This window comes from Epinephelus lanceolatus, chromosome 2 (assembly GCF_041903045.1).
Source record: "Epinephelus lanceolatus isolate andai-2023 chromosome 2, ASM4190304v1, whole genome shotgun sequence".
Lineage (NCBI taxonomy): Eukaryota > Metazoa > Chordata > Actinopteri > Perciformes > Serranidae > Epinephelus > Epinephelus lanceolatus.
Window position 1 is genome coordinate 41,474,986 of NC_135735.1, and position 19,505 is coordinate 41,494,490.

At 41.3% G+C, this 19,505-nt stretch overlaps 1 protein-coding gene across 1 annotated transcript in view; it reads left to right on the top strand.

The window, feature by feature from the left end:
* adamts18 (ADAM metallopeptidase with thrombospondin type 1 motif, 18) overlaps nucleotides 1–19,505 on the top strand; it is a 77,435-nt gene that overhangs the window by 25,843 nt on the left and 32,087 nt on the right. Inside the window, exons 9-15 of the mRNA XM_033639122.2 lie at nucleotides 901–1,038; nucleotides 1,144–1,297; nucleotides 4,131–4,226; nucleotides 6,288–6,436; nucleotides 15,540–15,712; nucleotides 16,663–16,793; nucleotides 19,368–19,491. Coding sequence (XP_033495013.2) covers nucleotides 901–1,038; nucleotides 1,144–1,297; nucleotides 4,131–4,226; nucleotides 6,288–6,436; nucleotides 15,540–15,712; nucleotides 16,663–16,793; nucleotides 19,368–19,491 — 965 coding nt within the window. The remainder of the gene's footprint in view (nucleotides 1–900; nucleotides 1,039–1,143; nucleotides 1,298–4,130; nucleotides 4,227–6,287; nucleotides 6,437–15,539; nucleotides 15,713–16,662; nucleotides 16,794–19,367; nucleotides 19,492–19,505) is intronic.

Below are 19,505 nucleotides of genomic sequence, written 5' to 3' on the forward strand. Positions count from 1 at the left end.
ACTACCTCATCCAACCCGTGACACTTTATGAGAGAATAATGGAAACTGCCTCAGGCCACATGGCCCTGTGTTTGTGTTTATACGTTTCCTATGAGATAGGAGGACCTTTATTTTTGATATTTTTTTGATTTCATGTTGTGGTTAAACTCTTCTGTCTGTCTGCCATGCTCTCAACACAACATAGGGACAACGTGTTGTTTTTACTTCACCCAGGTGATAATATGTCAGAATATTTATTAGCCGCAATACCCTAATGAATTTAGCCAGCTCCATAGAAGGCATGCCCAGAAACAACTTGACTCAAGGGCTAATACTGTTAATCATTGACAAATTCAAGAAAAAAGTAATTACTAAACACATGGTGCAGCAATGAATAAGTAAAGAAGAAATCTTAGCTACGCACATTAGCAAGCATATTGATTTTCTGATAACTCCAACAAGCTGTAGTTTCATGATTTTATAGTGTTGCATGAAAATGGTGGGTAAACAATGACATCAGTTTGATCATCACAAGGACAACTGTCATTTTCTTTTTCTTAAAGGTGTTCTATGTGAACTTAAGACTGAAGAGTTGTCTGAACATGGTTCTCAATTAGGAGGGAGCTGAGCTGGTGGCTCGTAGCCAATGGTGCTAACTCCATAATCAGTGTTAATCAACGGCAGCAGTGTTGACTGAGCTAATGACAGAGAGGCACCCGAGGTTGGGCGCTATGCTTCCATGATGAAGCTGTCCCAGTATCAGTTGTAACTGCTGGATGAGTGCAGTGCAAAGTTGGTACGTTGAGCTAGCCAGTGGGATACGCGTGGACTAACATGCACGTGTGACTAGGCCGGCTTACCTCAACAAACCACAGAAACTTTAAACTTTAAAGTCACTTGTTTCTTTTCATTTCTCTCCAGTTTTGGGATGATCCATGATGGTGAGGGGAATCCATGTCGCAAGACAGAAGGCAACATTATGTCTCCCACTCTGGCTGGAAACAACGGGGTCTTCTTCTGGTCCACCTGCAGTCGACAGTACCTCAGCCGCTTCCTTGGGTAGGCCTAGACGCCGTGTGCAAGTGCACCAACACTGTCACATTTGCCAGTCAGTTGTCGTTGTTCGCTTTTTGACTGACACAGGTGGTTTGCTGTGCTCACCAGAACAGCCCAGGCATCCTGTCTGATTGACGAGCCCAAGCAGATCGGTCAGTACAAGTATCCTGAACAGCTTCCTGGGCAGCTGTATGATGCAGACACACAGTGCAAGTGGCAGTTTGGCTCCAAGGCCAAACTTTGCGGCCTTGATTTTGTCAAGGTGAGATATTCATTTTATAAATTTTTATCACGGGTTAAACAATGAAACATTTTTTATATTTACAGTGGATTAGGCTATATGACTAAATATATGTGACAAGGTTGACTCTTGACAAAGCCATAGAGAATTATCATCTGCCCCTGTAGAACTCTTAAGCTCGATGCAGCTCTCTAGCATCTTTAAGCACATTGTTTTGTTTAACTGGCCACAATTTTTTTGGTTCACTCTCACTGCTCTCAGTGGTTTTTTTTTGGGCAAAAATGCTAAAAAAATCCACTATATTCTGCTTCCCCAGCACCAAACGGCAGACACAGAAATAGCTGGTGAATGAAGTGGAGCATTTACATGGGTGCAGATCTGATGACAAGTTTGGGGGGACACAATCAGTTGTGATTTTTTTAAATTGCACGCGTGCAAATCATGTCCACAGAGCGCTTGAGATTGCCAGCATATTTCACGATTTCATAGAGGCTCATCACCAAGTCATTCAAAAAGCACTACAAAGAGAATCATATGCTTACCTTTACTATTTATTTCTCTTAAACAGCCAGTAGTACATGGAACCAGCCATCACCCTCCTTTTCACTGCTTCGCTGTTAGTTAATGCTACTTCTAGTTTCAGGGTCTCAGGCATGTTATGTCCACTCACGTTCTCATCTCTCGCCTCTCACGGATTCCCATTTCTCCTCATCATCTTCCCTTTCTCCCAGTATATAGGACTACTGTATACATCTGTTCAATTTCAATCATTTAGGCTATTTAGAATTGGGAGGGACAATTTGTGTTTTTCAGAATTTGGGGGGGATATGTCCCCCCCATCCCCCCTGGGATCTGCACCCAAATGCTGCATGCTAAATGCTGCATTTAGCAGCTAAAGAGCCAGACATTTCCCTCAGGAGTTGGTGGAGAACAAACAGAGATAAAAGGAGCAAAAATATTGGACATACATTTATCAGATGGACACAAATACTCCAACTTCCAAAAAGTCAGAGTCCTAGTGTCGTTTTATATCTGCTGGATGTGCCAAATTGCAACTGTTTGCTAACAATCAATCAATCATACCAACTTAAAAGGCGATGATATATCTGTGTTTAACTGGGGTGTTCTCTTGACAGTATCTTTAAGTTTCTTTTTTTGATAAAGTTCTGACTAAAATTGCAGCATGTTGTACAAACCAGAAAAGACATTATACACTAAAGCAGGAAGAGTAAGGAAAGGAGAAAGGATCATTCCTACAATAGATCATTAAACTAACCTTGTGTATTGCAGTTACAAAGAACCAAATCTATAGAAGCTGAATAGTCCTGGTTTTACATAGACCCCAACATTCCTAAATCAAGCATTTTTCATGCGTCCCTTTGACTAAACTGAGACTCACTAGATGAGCCTCCAGTAATGAGATGGAGCACCTAGCTCATACAGGGGCAGCAATTGTCTGCTTTGCAGCGCTAATGATGCAGTGCTAAATTGGCACTTTATTAATTAGCGTGATCTTTGCACAACAACCTCAAACCCCCCACATTTGACCCACCATTGAAATGCATTCCATAAATTGAATGGGAATCCCCAGCCTTGCCCCCCTTCACAAAGCCTTGTGGTCTTGGTATAAGCCTTTATAATGGATGCATTCAGTGATTTTGATTCACATGTAAATGCTGTTTAAAATACTACGGGGTATCCTCTCCAGAGCTGTAATTGCTGGGAAATCGACTTTGCCAAATGGTATATATGTCGGATTAGCCCAAGTGACATCACCTTGGCTATTCACCACTTCTCTAAATCCGGGCTATGTTTCCCTAACAGAAGATCAAATACTACATCTGCATTTCTTAGACCTGTGTGCAAGTCGGTGGGTGGTGAATTAACCTATACACTGATTAACAGTGGATTTAGGGCTGCCTTTCACACTTTTTTTTGTCCCCGATGGGATCATGTAAAAAAATTTTAGCATGCCGGTATGGCTGTCAACCACCTGCTTGGCATCAGAGAATGGGGGAAAAGACTTAAACACACATACACACACATACACACACACACACACACACACACACACACACACACACACACGTAATGACACACACACACACATACACACATGCACACATGCGCACACACACATTTACTTTGGTCACTTTTGGGGAAATTTCATAGACTTACATTCATTTTCTGGAGTCTAACCCCTAACGCTAACCACTACTTGCCTAACCTTAACCACTGACTCAAAAATGAGCTTTTTTCCAACTGGGGACACAGCTTTTGTCCCCAATTGGACAAGCCGTCCTCAATTAACTGGTCTTTAGTCTGAAATGTGTAACCAAAGGTAGCCTAAGTCATTGCCACACACACAAACACTGATGCACATACACACTTGAGCAGTCTCTTCTACTCCTACTCTCCCTCCTTTCTGGTTTCTCTCTCGTTGCCAGTTGCTGTTGGGCGGGTTGCCAGACTCTGCCGCCTGTCTTTCGACCCCAGCTCTCCCTCTGTGCTCACTCGCTCGCTCTGTCTCTGTATTGTTGGGTCAGATGACACATACAATTATATCCCGTTTCATTAAAGAAGTACAGTGATTAGATTTGACACCACGGCTTTGTGGAGAAGCTTATCCCCGGTTATCAGGGTGGTGGGGGCTTATTGACCAGCGTGATGGTGGTCCTGGCAGGAAGCAGGTGCTGTTGGGTCAAGGGAGAGGAGAGAGGGGAGAGGGGAGGAACACGATGCCAAAAGGCCGTCAGTCTGCGGTCATAAGAAAACCGATGATGGTAAAAAAAAGACCATGTCTGACAGACGTCTCATCCTGTGTGTGTATGTGTGTGTTTGACTTATTTGACAGGACATCTGCAAGTCGCTGTGGTGTCATCGCACAGGGCACCGATGCGAGACCAAGTTCATGCCTGCTGCAGAAGGCACCAGCTGTGGTCCTGACATGGTGAGGAAATGATTTCATGTTCCTGTGAAGAATCGCAGCAGCCAGTCACTCATTCTGTTGCCTGAAAATATTATTCACTTTACTAATTAGACACCATGCATACATTTCTAAAAGTGATAAAGGGACAAGCATGTGCCTGACAGTGTCTCATTTGGATGCATAATATAATTATGTTTTGCGTATAACGGGCTATCATTCCTATTCACAGTGTTGCAATCAGCTCATACTGATGTTTGGCCAGTGAATCAGTGCATCCATAGTTTAGTCATCAATAAATGTAAATGCAATGTTGAGATAATCAAAGAATGCAAACAATTATGTTACATTTTGGAACAACTTGTTATATTATAAGATAACTGCCATCAAAAATTAACTTTATACATTACAGCGTAATGTACATTACATTACAGCGTACATCTTTTCATTACCTCCTAGTTTCATCTGGGAGATGGTCCAGTAGTGAGCTCACTGCACTGTGTGTATCTAATAAATAAACAAAAGAAGCTCACGAAAGGAAAGTTTTCCCTTATAAAACAGAACAAAACAACTGTAAACCAATCCAAGGTTCTCCCTTTCACCAAACTGAGACAAGCTTAATTGCCTTGTGAACTCATTGTAAAACACCTCATTCAAAGTTAGTCTCTCCACTGTTCCAGCAGTCACCAACTCTGGTTTGGTTGAAATAAACCCTTAATTCACCAAGTCAGATGTGAAAATGTGCTTCATGTACATGCTGTTTATCCCTGCGGTCTCTCCCCATTGTCTCCGTCTGCCTCTCAGCTGACTGCTGAACAGCTGCCTGCTGAGCAGCGGTCTCGCTCATTCTTTGGAGGCAGCTACAGTACATCATGTTTCAACAATCATCCAATTAATGGCAACAAAAAACATGGCAAAACGGTCATATTTTAAAAGTAAAAGGTTGCTTTTTTGAAAAAGGAGCATATAAACTGATGACTTGGATTACAAAGTTCTATTACTCATTACGACTTTTACCACCAACACTGCCTGTGGCTAATGATAATATTGCACTTACTAAGTTATTTGCTGAGATGTGGGAATTGTGTGATATCCCTAAACTGAAGTCAGATGAGCAAGAAAGTTTTAAAAGAAAAGTTTGACATTTGGTAAAAATGCCTACTTGCAGAAAGTTAGATGAGAAGATTGATACCACTCTAGAGTGGTATCAATCTTCTCATCTAACTCTTGGCAAGGCAGAGTATAATCTTATTTCCCCAAATGCAAAACATATTGCATACTTATTTAAATGAGGGAAAACCCTAAATTCACTACCAAACTGTCTTTTTAAAATCACAGTTTATGGAGACACTTCCTAATTCAACTTCGATGTGATGTGTTTGTTGTAACTGTAAGTGTAATGAGAGATTTTTACTGACATTTCAGGTGGTTTAGATAAATCAAGCTTTGTTGTTGTGGTGTGATGGTGTTCCCTGATGATGGCAATTACTTTAGTGAGTAAAATCTTGTGATAACTCATAGAAATAATAGCCTATTGATATAAGAGACAAGTGTCATAAATCATAATCTTCCTTTTAGTTAAAGCACTCTCACTTTCCTGAGCCAATGTAAATCCTTGCTTATAAAGGCAGAGGAGACAGCTCAAACTGGATTCTTTTATTTGGAATTTATTAAAAGTCAATTACTAATATCAATCAAAACTTAGTTCTGTATTCATTCCTGCTGCTCACACATGCATGTACCTGCAGAAGCATTTTTGCTCCTTCCAGCTGGACACAGAACGGCCGTACCTCCTCACATATCGAAAGATGATATTTAGAAAGAGAGAGAGGTGGTGATGTGTGTGAGTGCAGGGTTTGGCTTGGATCGGCCCAGGTGTGGTGCACGTGTATGAGTATGTGTTTGTGTGCGCGTGTGTGTTTTGGCTGTAGATTGAGAGTGTGGGTGTCCAGGTGTGGTGCTGGGCATTTGTCCAAACCAGGAAACTCAGGCAAGAAGCCCAGGCCAACGCTCAAGTTCTGATAAGAAAGCTATTTCTGTGTCTTTTGTTCCTCATTAATATCCTCCTCTCTTTGTTTCCTCCAGTGGTGTCGAAGGGGTCAGTGTGTAAAATACGGGGAGCACGGTCCTAGGGCGGTCCATGGTCAGTGGTCAGCCTGGTCACAGTGGTCTGACTGCTCGAGAACCTGTGGAGGAGGTGTCATGTACAGGGAGCGCTCCTGCAACAGCCCGAGGTATACACACTTGCACACGCTCACATAATCTTCAAATTCATCACCTCCTTTTTAATGTTATTAACTAGCCAAACAGATGACAAAATGATTCATGTTGTCATGCGGCTGCCTCTACTATGAAAATCTGAGTTGCAGTTTGGGCCAGAAAGCAATTCTTGAAAGCCTCGTGTCCCGAAATCCTTCCTTTCTGAACACCTGAAAGCGCTGCCTGCCAGGTAGCTGTCAACACAGACAAGCACACACATACTCTACATGCACACACACATACACATGCGCCTGATAACGGCTCTCATCAGTCAGGCTGACAGTCCAGACAGACAGACAATCTCTCCCCGTGCTCCAGACGAGGAAAACCTTCTAATAGCGTGCTCTTTTCTCTGAAAGCTGCCAAGACAGCCAGCAAACGTCCCCCATTGCTGCTCACTCACACAAACATAATTCTGCAGACCCAGATCCCACAGTGCATATCTCTGTGTTAGCACAGGGCTCTGTGCATGTCATTACAGGCACATGAGAGATCCTTAGTTTTAATGTTGTGTTTCATAAGAGATGTACAGTCCCTTATTGTTATTCCCCTGAACACTCGGAGATTTATTACATGTTCTTGAGCGTTTATTTCACTTTCATACAATAGATTTATTGTTGTTGTGTCACAATGGTGCGATCAGCTAATTGATTGTCTCAGCCTGCAGTTAGTTAGCAAGCCCCCACAACACTGGCCCTTTAAATGTAACACAGGACAAGCAGGATGTCTGCAATGGGATATTTAGAAAAAGGATTAATTTACTGATCATTCATGCAATTTCAGCCCCTCGCCTGCCTGTACTGCAGAATGCGTAATCCATGGACCAAAGTCAGTCTTACAGAGGTCGTGTTCAACACTGACATTATGTTGCAATTATATGCAATGTTTGAGCACGTTTTGTTGTTGTTAAGGGTTTAAAGTATTCTCCTTGAAGAACTTGTGTTTATACTAGCAATTTCCTCCATACTGTAACTCAGGAACAGTCATGATGGGCATGGTGGAACCAATTAACTTTGTTTTTATTTTCGCCTGTGGGATCCATGGCCAATCACCAAGAAACAGAGTCAACACAAATTCTTAGACAGCACCTCTAATGTTTTTCCTAGTTGCGTTCCTAGCCAGCTGTCAAGAGGATTTTAAGCACTCTTGATATTTAATATTTTTAAAAAATGAGGAGGAATTGATTTGGAGATCTAGTGAGATGTCTGTCCAGCTAATGTTGAGCAGAGTTCATGCTGTTTGAAGCCAAACACTGAATGTCTCACTCAGTAGTATCCTAATGGATCAACCTGTGGCTCTGCAACTATTAAAGGAAACAGTGTTGCCACATATGCACAACTCAAATTCATGCATGAGCACACACATCCTCACATACAGTATAACCAGAAACTCATACCACAATAATAAGAATCCTGACTAATGGCTAACATCCAAGGCTACCACCACCTTGATTGGTGGACAGATCTCAGACTTCATCACAGACAATCTGCTGTTCGGGTTGTACTGTTAATGATTGCCATCATTTAGGAATTAGTCATAGCAGGTTAGATCATAGTGACATGTCACATCCAATCCTACATGTCTGCACACAGACTCGTGCATTTCTGTGTGTTTAAATGCAGGTGAGATGACAAGGATACAGAGGACACAGTTGCTCTCTTAATTACAGCTGCCCTTGTACACTGCCTTTGAGCCAAGTAGAGTCTGCATATGCGACTTGAATATCAGAATGACTTCATACCATCATCTTTTTATCTAACATCGGCTTTTACACAACCTCCATGGTTGTCAGTCACATATATGGGTGCCTACACTGAGTCACCGTAGGACTAAATAACAAGGACTTCTGAAGAATATAATGCTATTTAAGAAATTAGAGACTTCAACTGCATTTATATCTAACTTCATAATGACATTAAAACCCAGTGTTCTCACCCAGATGCGCTTTTAGGTACCGTCATTTGGCACCAATGGATTTAACGTAGATCAGTGCTCAGTAGTACTGATGTAATTTGGTTGGTATCTTTAAAAGTACCGAGTTCAGTTTCCAACCCAAGTTGCCATAAGCAACCATTTTGAGAAATTGCCAACCAATCTTTTGCCTTTGGTTGCTGTTACAGTCAGAACCAAATGCAGACATTTCTAGACGTGTGTTGGTGCCGTCACTTGTGTGCACACAGACATCTATTTTCATGCCAAAGCAAACAAAGTTGTTTGACTGTGTGGGGAAAAGTTTGACTAACCAGTCAATATCACATACAAATGTGCAGATTTATTAAACTGACAAAAAAAATTGTTTACTCAAAAGCTCAAAATATTGCTCAAAATATAAGGTGAATTAAAAATGGCAACCATATTTTCAGTTTCAGCAGCCAAATGCTGATTCCTGGCTATCCACCCTCAAAACCCTCCAGCCCTCATCCTCCAGTTTATACAGTTGAACTAGCACTAATTTCCTTTGGGACATTGACTTCACCTACACTTTCAACTTCTCGCTTTTCTCACACTTTCACTGCTTTATTTTCATTTGAATCTTCACTTCCTCACAGCCCTTTCACCCCAAGTTATACTTCCGTTGATCTCATTTTTATTGGCTTTTCAACTTCATTCATACTGACACTTAAAATGAACTTTCAACTTCTTTTAGCACCTGAATTTCAACTGCCATTTCAACATCTTTCAGTAATTGTGTATGGACTTATTTCAGTTATTACTATTTAAAGCACATATACATTTTCTTGAGAAAATGTAGCCTTTCAGGTTTTTACGTTTTCTTTTTTTATTTAATCATAGCCACTCTATTAAAGTGTCTGTCCAGATACTCAGTTTATTGTCCTCTTTACTCCACCGGCTTCATCACTGCATACTTAACAGCCGGGCAGACACTGATGTGGCTATTCCGTCCGTCACAGCCGACTTGTCTCTTAATCCTCGCAAGGGATCAAAGACCAAAAGGTTTCAGAGGCAGACCGGCCCTCATATGATACACATTATACACCAGAACTGGCAGACCAAAAAGGGCCACAGAGCTCTTTAAACCAGGTTAGCTGTCAAGTTCATTTATCATTCCTGTGGCACTAAAGAGTGCTTTGTAGCAGCAGCTGCTGAAAAAATGGGTTGATGCTGCTAAATGGTGAGTTAAGGGGTCAGTGGGACAGAGAGGGGATGGAAAGATGGGGAAGGATAAACATCAAACCCAAGTCATGATACCATTTGTATTACTTGTCAGATCCCTTAGAACTCTTGTGCGAAGACAATAACATTAGGCTGGTTTATGTCTTAATATGACATATCTTCCCGTCTGTCACCATCCTCAACCCTACCACAACACACATCTCCACCAATACAATCCAGCCACCAAAACACACTCAGACCATATCCCAGCTGCAGCATGTACCCCTGAGTCACGTTTTAGCCCCTGACTCAGAGTGTGTTTGTCCCCAGTAATCTGCGATTATTTTGGCAGGGCCCCTCTGCTCTTAATCTGAGCAGAACAAGAAGGATTAGCCTGAATCTAACTGCTTGTCTCTAATGTCATCTTCAACCCCAAACTGAACTGTCTGGACAGTCTGAGCTCTCCTCTTCAAAAATCACTAACACTTTTTAAGCAGACTTGCAGGATGTGTAGATACATGCATTAAAGGCATGTATGGGAATCCATATCTTCAATTTTAGGTAATATCTAATAAAACCCTTCATTATTTGGAAGTTGACCACACAGGTATGGCAGCTTCTTGTACATTTTGACCTCTGCCCTACTATAACATCCTCACTCAGCGGGAGAAGTCTTTAAAATCATTCATTTGATTTTGCACAAATTCATCCATTTAATGAGGCCAGCATGTATCTTCTGCTGAGTCTTGTAAAAGAGTTCTATTGGATCAGCCGATTAAAGCCATCCCATTGAGGAGTTTCTTCGAGACGGAAAATGAATCTTCTCCTCGTCCCCCCCTCCACTTCCCTCCTCACTCCTCCATTCCCTGTAGACCACCTGCCAGATCAAACACAGTCAACCTAATCCTCACCAACAAGGAGATTAGGTTCACGATCTTGACCTGATTTTGTAGGGAGCACATTTTGTCACACACTCAATTTAAAGGGAGTAAGGGGTGTACTATGAGGGGGCGATAGTGTGATGTCTCCTTGTAGACTTGTAAAGGAGTTTTGCAGGGGTTAGGCCTGTAGCAGAGCAGCAGAATGTGGATCTATGTAGGAAGCTGTGAGAGAAACAGGGGGAGAGCAGGTGACTCTAGAAAAAGACAAGACTAGACCTCTGACCTACAGGAGTTTACTCCTAGCTTCTGTTGCCGAACAGATTTAGCAGACTCCCAGGACATTTAAGCATACTTAAGGGTCCTGAGGGCTGTGTTGGAGTTGGGGTGTAGAGACAGGAAAGGAATGACTGAAACCCAACTGAAAACTTGTCATATCTGGTTTCTGTCTTTTTGTTAGGAGTAGATTTACAGTTGCAATGATACTGGAGGATCCAGGGAGAGAAGAGCAGTGGAGAAGACTAAGAAGAACTTTGGAAGAGAAACCAGGGGCCATATTCACAAATACATATTCTAGTATGTATTCATATTAGTCTAAAAAAGGAAGTAGTCCTAGCCAAGGTGTGATTTCAGAAAATTCTCAGAGCAACTCCAAGCAAGAAAGGGACTGAGACTTTTACCACAGGCTGTTTTCTTGTATTACCACTGGACAGTGTTCGCAGATGATGATTTTGGATTTGGCTCTTACCGACAGAAGTTCCTGAATCTTGTAATGTCTCCAGTAAGATATTTTTATCGCTACCTTTGTGTAAATGAATGACCCTTGGACGTTTGTTTTCTTCCGTTCTGTGCGAGACGAATGGTTAGAACGTCATCAAAACACCTACTTGCTTGCTGTTAATTCTGGGGACAATTACCTGCTCTATTCACACATGGGCTCAATCGAACACACAGACTGTATAGGGGTACTGGGAGGGTAAAGTCCATTTATTGTCCTGATTCTCACACGCATACAGCTCCTACATGTCTATGTAAGTTCAGGTTTGCAGTGCATGTGTGACAGTGGGTTTAGTGAGAAGGTGTGGTTGACCTTGTTGCCAGATATGATGCATTATTTTAAAAGGTGTGATCGGTTGAGCCTGCAAGGTGTGGACACCCAGTGGAAATAAAATGAACTGCATCACAATATAAAACTGTGAAAGTATAGTCTCGCCACCAGACAATCAGAGATCTCCGCCTTCTGATAGTCTGGGGACACTCCTTTCTAAAGTGTGTTTAACACACCGGAGAAAACGGCTGGCAACAAAGCAACGCCTCTTGCATTTTTTAAAAGGACACGCCCTCCCGGAAATGTGCGCTCCTCCTTTTCTCGTCCGCAAGAAAACAAACACAGAGAGCTTGAAAATGGATGCCGAGAGATTTAACTCCGTTTTATCAAACGTGTGCTCAGTCCACAAGATTGTGGAAATGAAGAACTTACAGCGACTTTGTTTAAAACTTTTAACGCAGTCGGACTATGTTTACGAGCACAAGAGTTCAGCGAGCCACCGAAGGACCGCCCTGCGGATTTACTATTGGTTCTGCAACATAGGGAGTTTTTTTAAACTCTGAAATTGTATCCGCCCATCTAAACACAAAATCAGGGAGAAAGACATCAGTCTTTAGTTAAGCAAAGCATCTAAAGACTGACTTGTGAGTGTAGTGAAAGTACTGTATTGTTTGTATGATCACTCTGCTGATGGAAGGCTGTGAAAGACACAAGTCATCACCGCTGCACTGTTGCATTTTTCCAGTCCTGTCCTAATCACTTTCATTTCTGGTGTTATAGCATTAAAGTGTTGGGTGAAAGATGTGAGCACATCAACCACAAACATTATCCCTGTAGGATCTAATCCATAGTCATAATCATTAACGCATTGTCATTCAGCTTTTGGAGAATATTTCTCCTACGGCTTCGTCTTTCGGCCATTTTTCTACTCTGCTTAAAAAACTCTAAAGCCTAACAGTTTTTCACCTTACGAGTTCTCTCAAGGTCTGAGATGCTTTGCGAATTATCTTCACAAGGATCTAGTCTTGCCTGTAAAGGGAATTTCTTAAAAAAAAACATCATAATTCTGAGAATTTTCTTTGAATTTTGTCACTAGAAGCAACTCTTTGTTCTAGGAAGCTTTATAATTATGGCCCCAACAGTGTTGTGAAACTCAGGGTCAGACTGTCCATAATCCATGAAGTGCATTCAACTTTCTCAAGTTAACTGTCCCTTGTCTATGCTTGCTTCTGATCAGAGGGCCTTGACTGACGGAGTATACAGTGTAGTCCCCCACTAGCCTGCCGTAAGCACATTACCATATGGGCTGCATTTGTCTGCCGCTAAGTCTTAATAGGATCAGGCCTACAAAAACCTGGGCCAATCCCCCCCTCACCAAGGGGAGCAAGATCGGCACTGAGCACATTTACACACATACACACACACCTTGAATGGAGCTCCATCACTCTTGGCAGCTAAGTCACTGTTTGATTGAGTCCAGGTCTGAATGGAGGGGACGAACGCTTGGAGTGAAATAAAAATGCAGTGAAGCAACATGTTGTTTTGCTTCTGATTGTTGCTAACATTCATTTAATGCAGACATTTTCAATAATGTTGCTTTGGTGAAGGAGATTCAAAGAAATATGCCTCTAGTTGCCTTCTCCTGCTGGTGTTTACTGTTTTCTGTAATGCACTTTTTTCAGTTCCTTTTCCAAAGGGTTTCATTACGTTTTAACACTCAGGGAACTGTCTTTATTAGACTTGTTTGATCAGCATGGTTCCCCAGTCTGTGTGTGTGTGAGAGAGAGAGTCTGTGTGTGCGCAGACCACTTTGGTAAATAGCTAAACTCAATTTTCTCTGCTGGTGGTTGTGTTGGAATGCCTGGCAGGAGTCTAGAAAGCCTGAGAAGTCAGACATGGCACTCTAATGTTTACTAAATATCAAGACTTTGCTTGTCTTTTTCTAACAAGTGGTGATTGCTTTTATCCTTTTAATGGCATATTAAAGCTCCATTACCTGTTTATGTTCTGTACCAACTGTTCCTGTGTGGTTAGAGAAGTGATGATTTGGTATGCTGAGGAGACATCAGACATAGCATGCAAACTTCTCTTTGACAGTCCTATTTTAAACCAACATGGTCTTTAATCCTGATTAAAACTCTAATTTACACATTGATCAGGGCTGACACCATACTGACAGATAAGATGGTGTCATTTTGATGAATTAAGGCAGCACATTTGTCATGGATGAAGGAAAATGTAAGAGACACTTCTCTGATAATATCTTGGATTTTATTATGCTCTGAAAGAATTTGTCTTGGCTCATCAGTCACACTGATGGCGAGATGTGCGAAGTTGCCCCGCGAAGCTTTAAAGCTGCCCTGTTTTCTAAAAGTTCTCTAAAAACAAATGAATACATGTTCCTCCTCATTAAACATTTGCAGTTTTTTAAAACTTTACTTTGGCAAGTGTTTGAGGACTCTCTGATTGTCTTGCCGAACCCTTTATACACACTTTGAACAAGTCCGCAAAACAGCAGCGACAATGAGAATCAGATAATGAACAAAAACATGGAGGGAGTTGGAAAGATGATATTACCTCACACATTAGTAAACAATGTTATGTACATATGTGTGCTTACTTGTCTTATTATGGTGACCTCTATTTTGATTTGGTTCAACATGATGAAGGTTATGTTGTTAAAAGTCTGTGAAGGTTCTATGTCTAGGGTTACATCCACACTAATAATTTTAAAACACATAACTATTGCTATATTTACGCCTAGCGTCCCCACTACTCCGACCTTTTGGAACCCCTAAAATGGAGACCTTTGAAAACGCCGCTGACCCCATATTAATTTGAAAATGTTGAGGTTGCCTTTTAGTCTGAGCAGGTGGAAATGAAGACTTTTGAAAACAATGATGCAAACACCCATCTTCAGTCCCTGATTGTGTCTCCTTGGTCACAATGTATATAGCTAGGTCAACTTACCTTTCCCACAGCTACTGTATTTGCTTTGCAATGACTCCCACTCTTCCGCCACACTGACCACCTTATGCACATGTGTTACTTTCAGTAACAGTTCCACCTCTTTATTGGTCTAAGCAAGGAAATCTCCGGTCTTACTTTTTGCCATCTCTGTAGCATTTCCTGTAACTAAGCAACCAACCACAGAGCAGACAATCTAGATATGCCTTTTCAGGCGTGGTACAATGGACCTTTTAAAACAGCATTTTAAAATGACAGTGTATTAGTGCGGATGTGGATGCGTATGAGGGACTTTGGAACTGAGTCCTTGTTTACATCAGTGTTTACTAGCTTGCAGTCTTCTTCTTCTTCTTCTTCTTCTTCACTGCCTTGCGTGTTGTCACCTCCACTTGTTCATCAGTTGAATGGTGTGGAACTGACAGGAGTGTATTATGTTGCCCACACTGTATGTTCTAGCCGATGAAAACAAAATGAAGACCCACATGTAAAAACATGGCTCCATAGCACTACAAGTGTTCAAAAACTCCACAGGGTACCTTTAATCATACAAATGTATCTTCATATTTGAACTGAAAGAAGTAGTGTATGTGAAGTACAGGCACGTATAGTTCTGCACAGCATATGTGCATTGTTAACAGACAGTGTTGTGGTACTTGTGATTGTACTTGGTCTCAAGAGCGTACTTTTTGAAGGTCTTGATCTTATCTCGAACTTGATGGCATCTTTACAGGAGTTTGTCTCGGTTGCATGTTCCACATTTTAATGTTAATATGTCATGCAGTGAGGGACTCGCACTGGTCTGGTCTTGCTCTTGACTCGATTTCATCCCTTCAAAGTTTTGGTCTCATCTTGGTCTTGGTACACTCTGGTCTCAGCCATAGCTTGGTCTTGGTTTAGGTGGTCTTGACTACAACCCTGCTTATTGATACAAAGGTAGAAGAGTTGAAATGAGACAAAGAGGATATTTCACATCTGTAAATGTTTTTTCTTTGTCTCTCTTCTTCTTCTTCTTCTTCTTTTTCTTCTACTACTACTACTTCTCTGTCTTGTCTTGTCTTGTCTTCCACCTAGGCCACAGAACAATGGTAAATTTTGTTCAGGCTCCAGCCGTCTCAACCAGCTGTGTAACACTCGACCGTGCCCTCTTAATGTTGTGGACTTCCGGGCCCAGCAGTGCGCTGAGTACAACAGCAAGCCCTTCAGGGGCTGGTACTACAAGTGGAAGCCCTACACCAAAGTGGATGGTAAGGTGATCAGTTGATATAACCCAACAATGTACAAAGTCTGTTTAGTCCTGTGGTGAGTTTATGTTTAATGCATAATTTGCTGTGAGAATGTTTTGGACGTTTATAAAGATATCTTTACTGTATTATTGGCACATAATGCAGAGGAAAAGAAATCTCATTGTTCAAAGAACATAGCACAGCTAAATACACATAAAATTGCAGATTGCTTAGGGCAAGCTTTTTCTTGTCTTAATTCTGTAGATCTTTTCATTCTTTGCTCTGCTTGTCCTAATCTTTTTTTTTTTTTATAAAGTGTTTCTGTAATGCCAACCTCTATTTACTGCTGCAATGATTAGGGCCAAAAAGCTGGAGGAAACGATCACTCTGTGTAATGTGCTTGGGAGACATGTAGCCACCTGCACCCCCTGACACAGTGGGGATAGATTTAAAAAAGAAGCCTACGGGCCAGCTTTGTTACACAGAGCGAGGGAGAAAGGGAGAGAGAGAGTGCAATGAAGGAGAGTAGCGTGTTTGGCCGTCGTCCCGGACCTGTTTAAGCTGTTGATGAATGGGAGGTGATGTAGAGAGGAACAGATTCTGAACTGCCTTCTGGGACCTTGGGCCAAGTCACCTTCACCGTCATTTATTTTAATCAAAGACGGCTGTAGAGACTTGTCTGTGATAACTGATCTGAACCACAAAGTAAACCTGTAGCCCCACATGAATACCCCTGGGTGCATTCATAGTCAGTTTCCATCTTTTCCAATTCAGCCTCAGTAGGAGCTGTACATAGTGTGTGTGTAACAGGTTGCAGTACAGTAGCCACGGTAACTTTACCTTCACCAGGTCATAGAAGAACTCTGGTGAATCAGTAACATTAAGAGTCATCCCCACAACAATTTGCACTTTTCACTGATGCTTCCTTTTGTAATAGTGTTACTGACTGCATTTGTATGCTCTGTGTGCAGATGAAGACATCTGTAAGCTGTACTGCATTGCAGAAGACTTTGACTTCTTCTTCGCCATGTCCAGCAAGGTCAAAGATGGCACCTCCTGCTCCGACCACAAAGGAGATGTCTGCATAGATGGAGTGTGTGAGGTACATTATCTGTATGGATTCACTGTGCTGCACAGTAAAACTTTCCTCATGGACATTATTTTTCCTTGTGGCAGAAAAATGTTATGTGACATCAGATTTGACATGACAGTACATAGAAAACTGGTGATGCATGCATCGTCTTAATGCCTTTACTCCTTAGATATTGTATACCAGAGAGCACTGAGGTTCATTACAAATCTTAAGGAACCCACTCACCACTGCTCCCTCTATGCTAGGGTTGGCTGGCCTGCGTTGTCCATCTGTGGACTTCATCACTTGCATGACCTTATTTATAAGGCAAATTGTAACTTGCTACTATTTTACTTATGTAAATTTATCCATCTGAAAAATGTTGGAAGCTACCGTCTACACACTTTGACATATTCGGCAGACCCACTCTTACTATCTGTCTCCAAAAAGGGCTTTGAGGTATGCTGCCCCTGAGGCTTGGAATCTTTTGCAGACTGATTTGGGTCTTGGTGTTTTCAAAAGTAGATTTAAGGAGGAAGGTGCATCAGGTCATAGATGCTTTCACTAAATATTTGCCTCTATGTGATCCAGGGGTCCATTCCAGAAAGCAGGTTTAACAAACTGTGTGTCTAACCCTGAACTCTGAGTTGATGAACGGTGAGATGGAAAACTGAGGTTTTCGGTTCCAGAACAGCTGATCAGTCAGGTCAATAAACTATGTGTATGTTCCCTGAGTTAAACTTGTGCTTGGTGAATTAAAAAAAGCTACCATCAATGGAGCTTCAATACTATGATTAAGCATAGCAACAGGTATATAAAAGGCATAGCCTCCATTTTAATCCAGTGGACACAGGGCTATTAATGCATGTATATGCAGACTGTACATATTTAGCTTAAAAAAGAGCCTGAGTTAGAGCGAGGAAAAGTTTCATGTTGTCCATTAATTCATCATTAGGCCAAAGCCAACATTAAATTTTAAAAAAAATTGTTCAGCTTTATCTGATAGGGACAAAACACAGGGGCCAGCAACTGAAAATTAAAACTATAGCTGAAGGTTTTAAAAATATATAAATCAAAAACATGGAGACATGATTGTAGCTCACAATCTGATCCAGTGATGATGTGGTTTCTATTTTGCAATTGAAAAGATGTCAAGGTTGAAATATAGTAGATTTTAAAGTTTCAACATCTATTTGGATCTCTGGCTCAACAGCATTCATCAGCTTTATTTCAGCTACTTCAACAAATGTAGCAGCTTAAAATTAAACATTGTCACTGAAATGCTGTTAAAACATGTTCAGTTTATGACTACACACAGTTGATTTCACAAACTCAGTTTCAAACTACATTCTGCAGCTGCACAACAACCCTGCTCATTCAGAAATATTAATATATAATCTCCACTATTAGAGGAATTATCTTCCATCAGTGTGACCAATCAAATGATGAACGGTAACTTAAGATATTTCTTAATAACAAACAGCTATCCAACCAGGATTTGGATTCTGACACACAGTAAGCTTCAATATGCGCTTTGATACGGACTGAATCAGTGAGGAAATAAACAGCATGTCTGGTTGTGTCAGAGGGAGGAGACAGAGAGAGAGACAGGGTTTGTTGAAGAAAACCTGCCAGCGAGCAGGTCAGGTTCACAGAGTTACTACAGTAACTGGCTCAGGGTTAAAGTTATCTGTCTTTCTGGAATGGGAAAAAAAACAAGGTTCACTCATCTTAGGGTTAATAAATTTAGGGTTTTCACTAAACCTGCTTTCTGGAATACACCTCTGGATATGCTGACCTGATTCAGTTCTTTTTTTTTTTTTAAAAAAAAAAAAATTTACTGTTATATATCACGGTGTGGATGTCCAGGCTTTGCAGTTGCAACACCTGCCTCACAAAGAAGGCAAATGTTGGAAAAAGTTCAAATGTTTATAAAATCTTATGCAGCCAATTCCTCGACCTACTGCAGTGCAAACATGATTGTAGTGGACATTTTGGGTGTGTTCACTTTCAGTTTTACTTAAGAGATTTAGATAATTGGGTTAAACTGGGGATTTGTGTAAAACCTGTCTAGTTGTCGAAAGCATTCATGTTGCTTGCCTTACTTGCAGCCCTTTAAGGAGCAGTTCTTGCCAATATGTCATCTAATGGCTTTTAGCATGCACAAAGGCATAATAGTAAAAAAGGTTGTTGTTTTTCTCAGCAGGAATTGACCTCAGTATGTTCAATGCTGAAGAAAAATGCGTGCAAGCAGGTATTAAAAACCTGGCTAATGAACTGTTATGGGGTTCCAGTATTTTGACAGTTTTTTGGTACTTCTTAGAACCAAATAACTATAATGTCTCCATTTGACTGCATATCAATTTTTTCCCTATACTTCATCTAATTTTAAGAGTAATGCTGCATCCATATTGTGATTCATATTGTAATCCAGGTCCAGGTGCAATATTTACATAAAACACCCAATTTAAAACCAATGCAATAACAGTTACCCCCGGATTTTGAAAATTTTTAGTTTATTCCTCACAATCCTAGTTCTGTCCACACTGATGCAGTGTGTGTGTGTGTGTGTGTGTGTGTGTGTGTGTGTGTGTGTGTGTGCAGGCAGTAGGCTGTGACCAGATGCTGGGCTCCAAGGCCTCTCTGGATGCCTGTGGAATCTGCAAGGGAGACAACTCCACTTGCAAGTTCTTCAAGGGCCAATACACCCTTCAACACAGGGCTAACGGTAAGCTTGTCTTT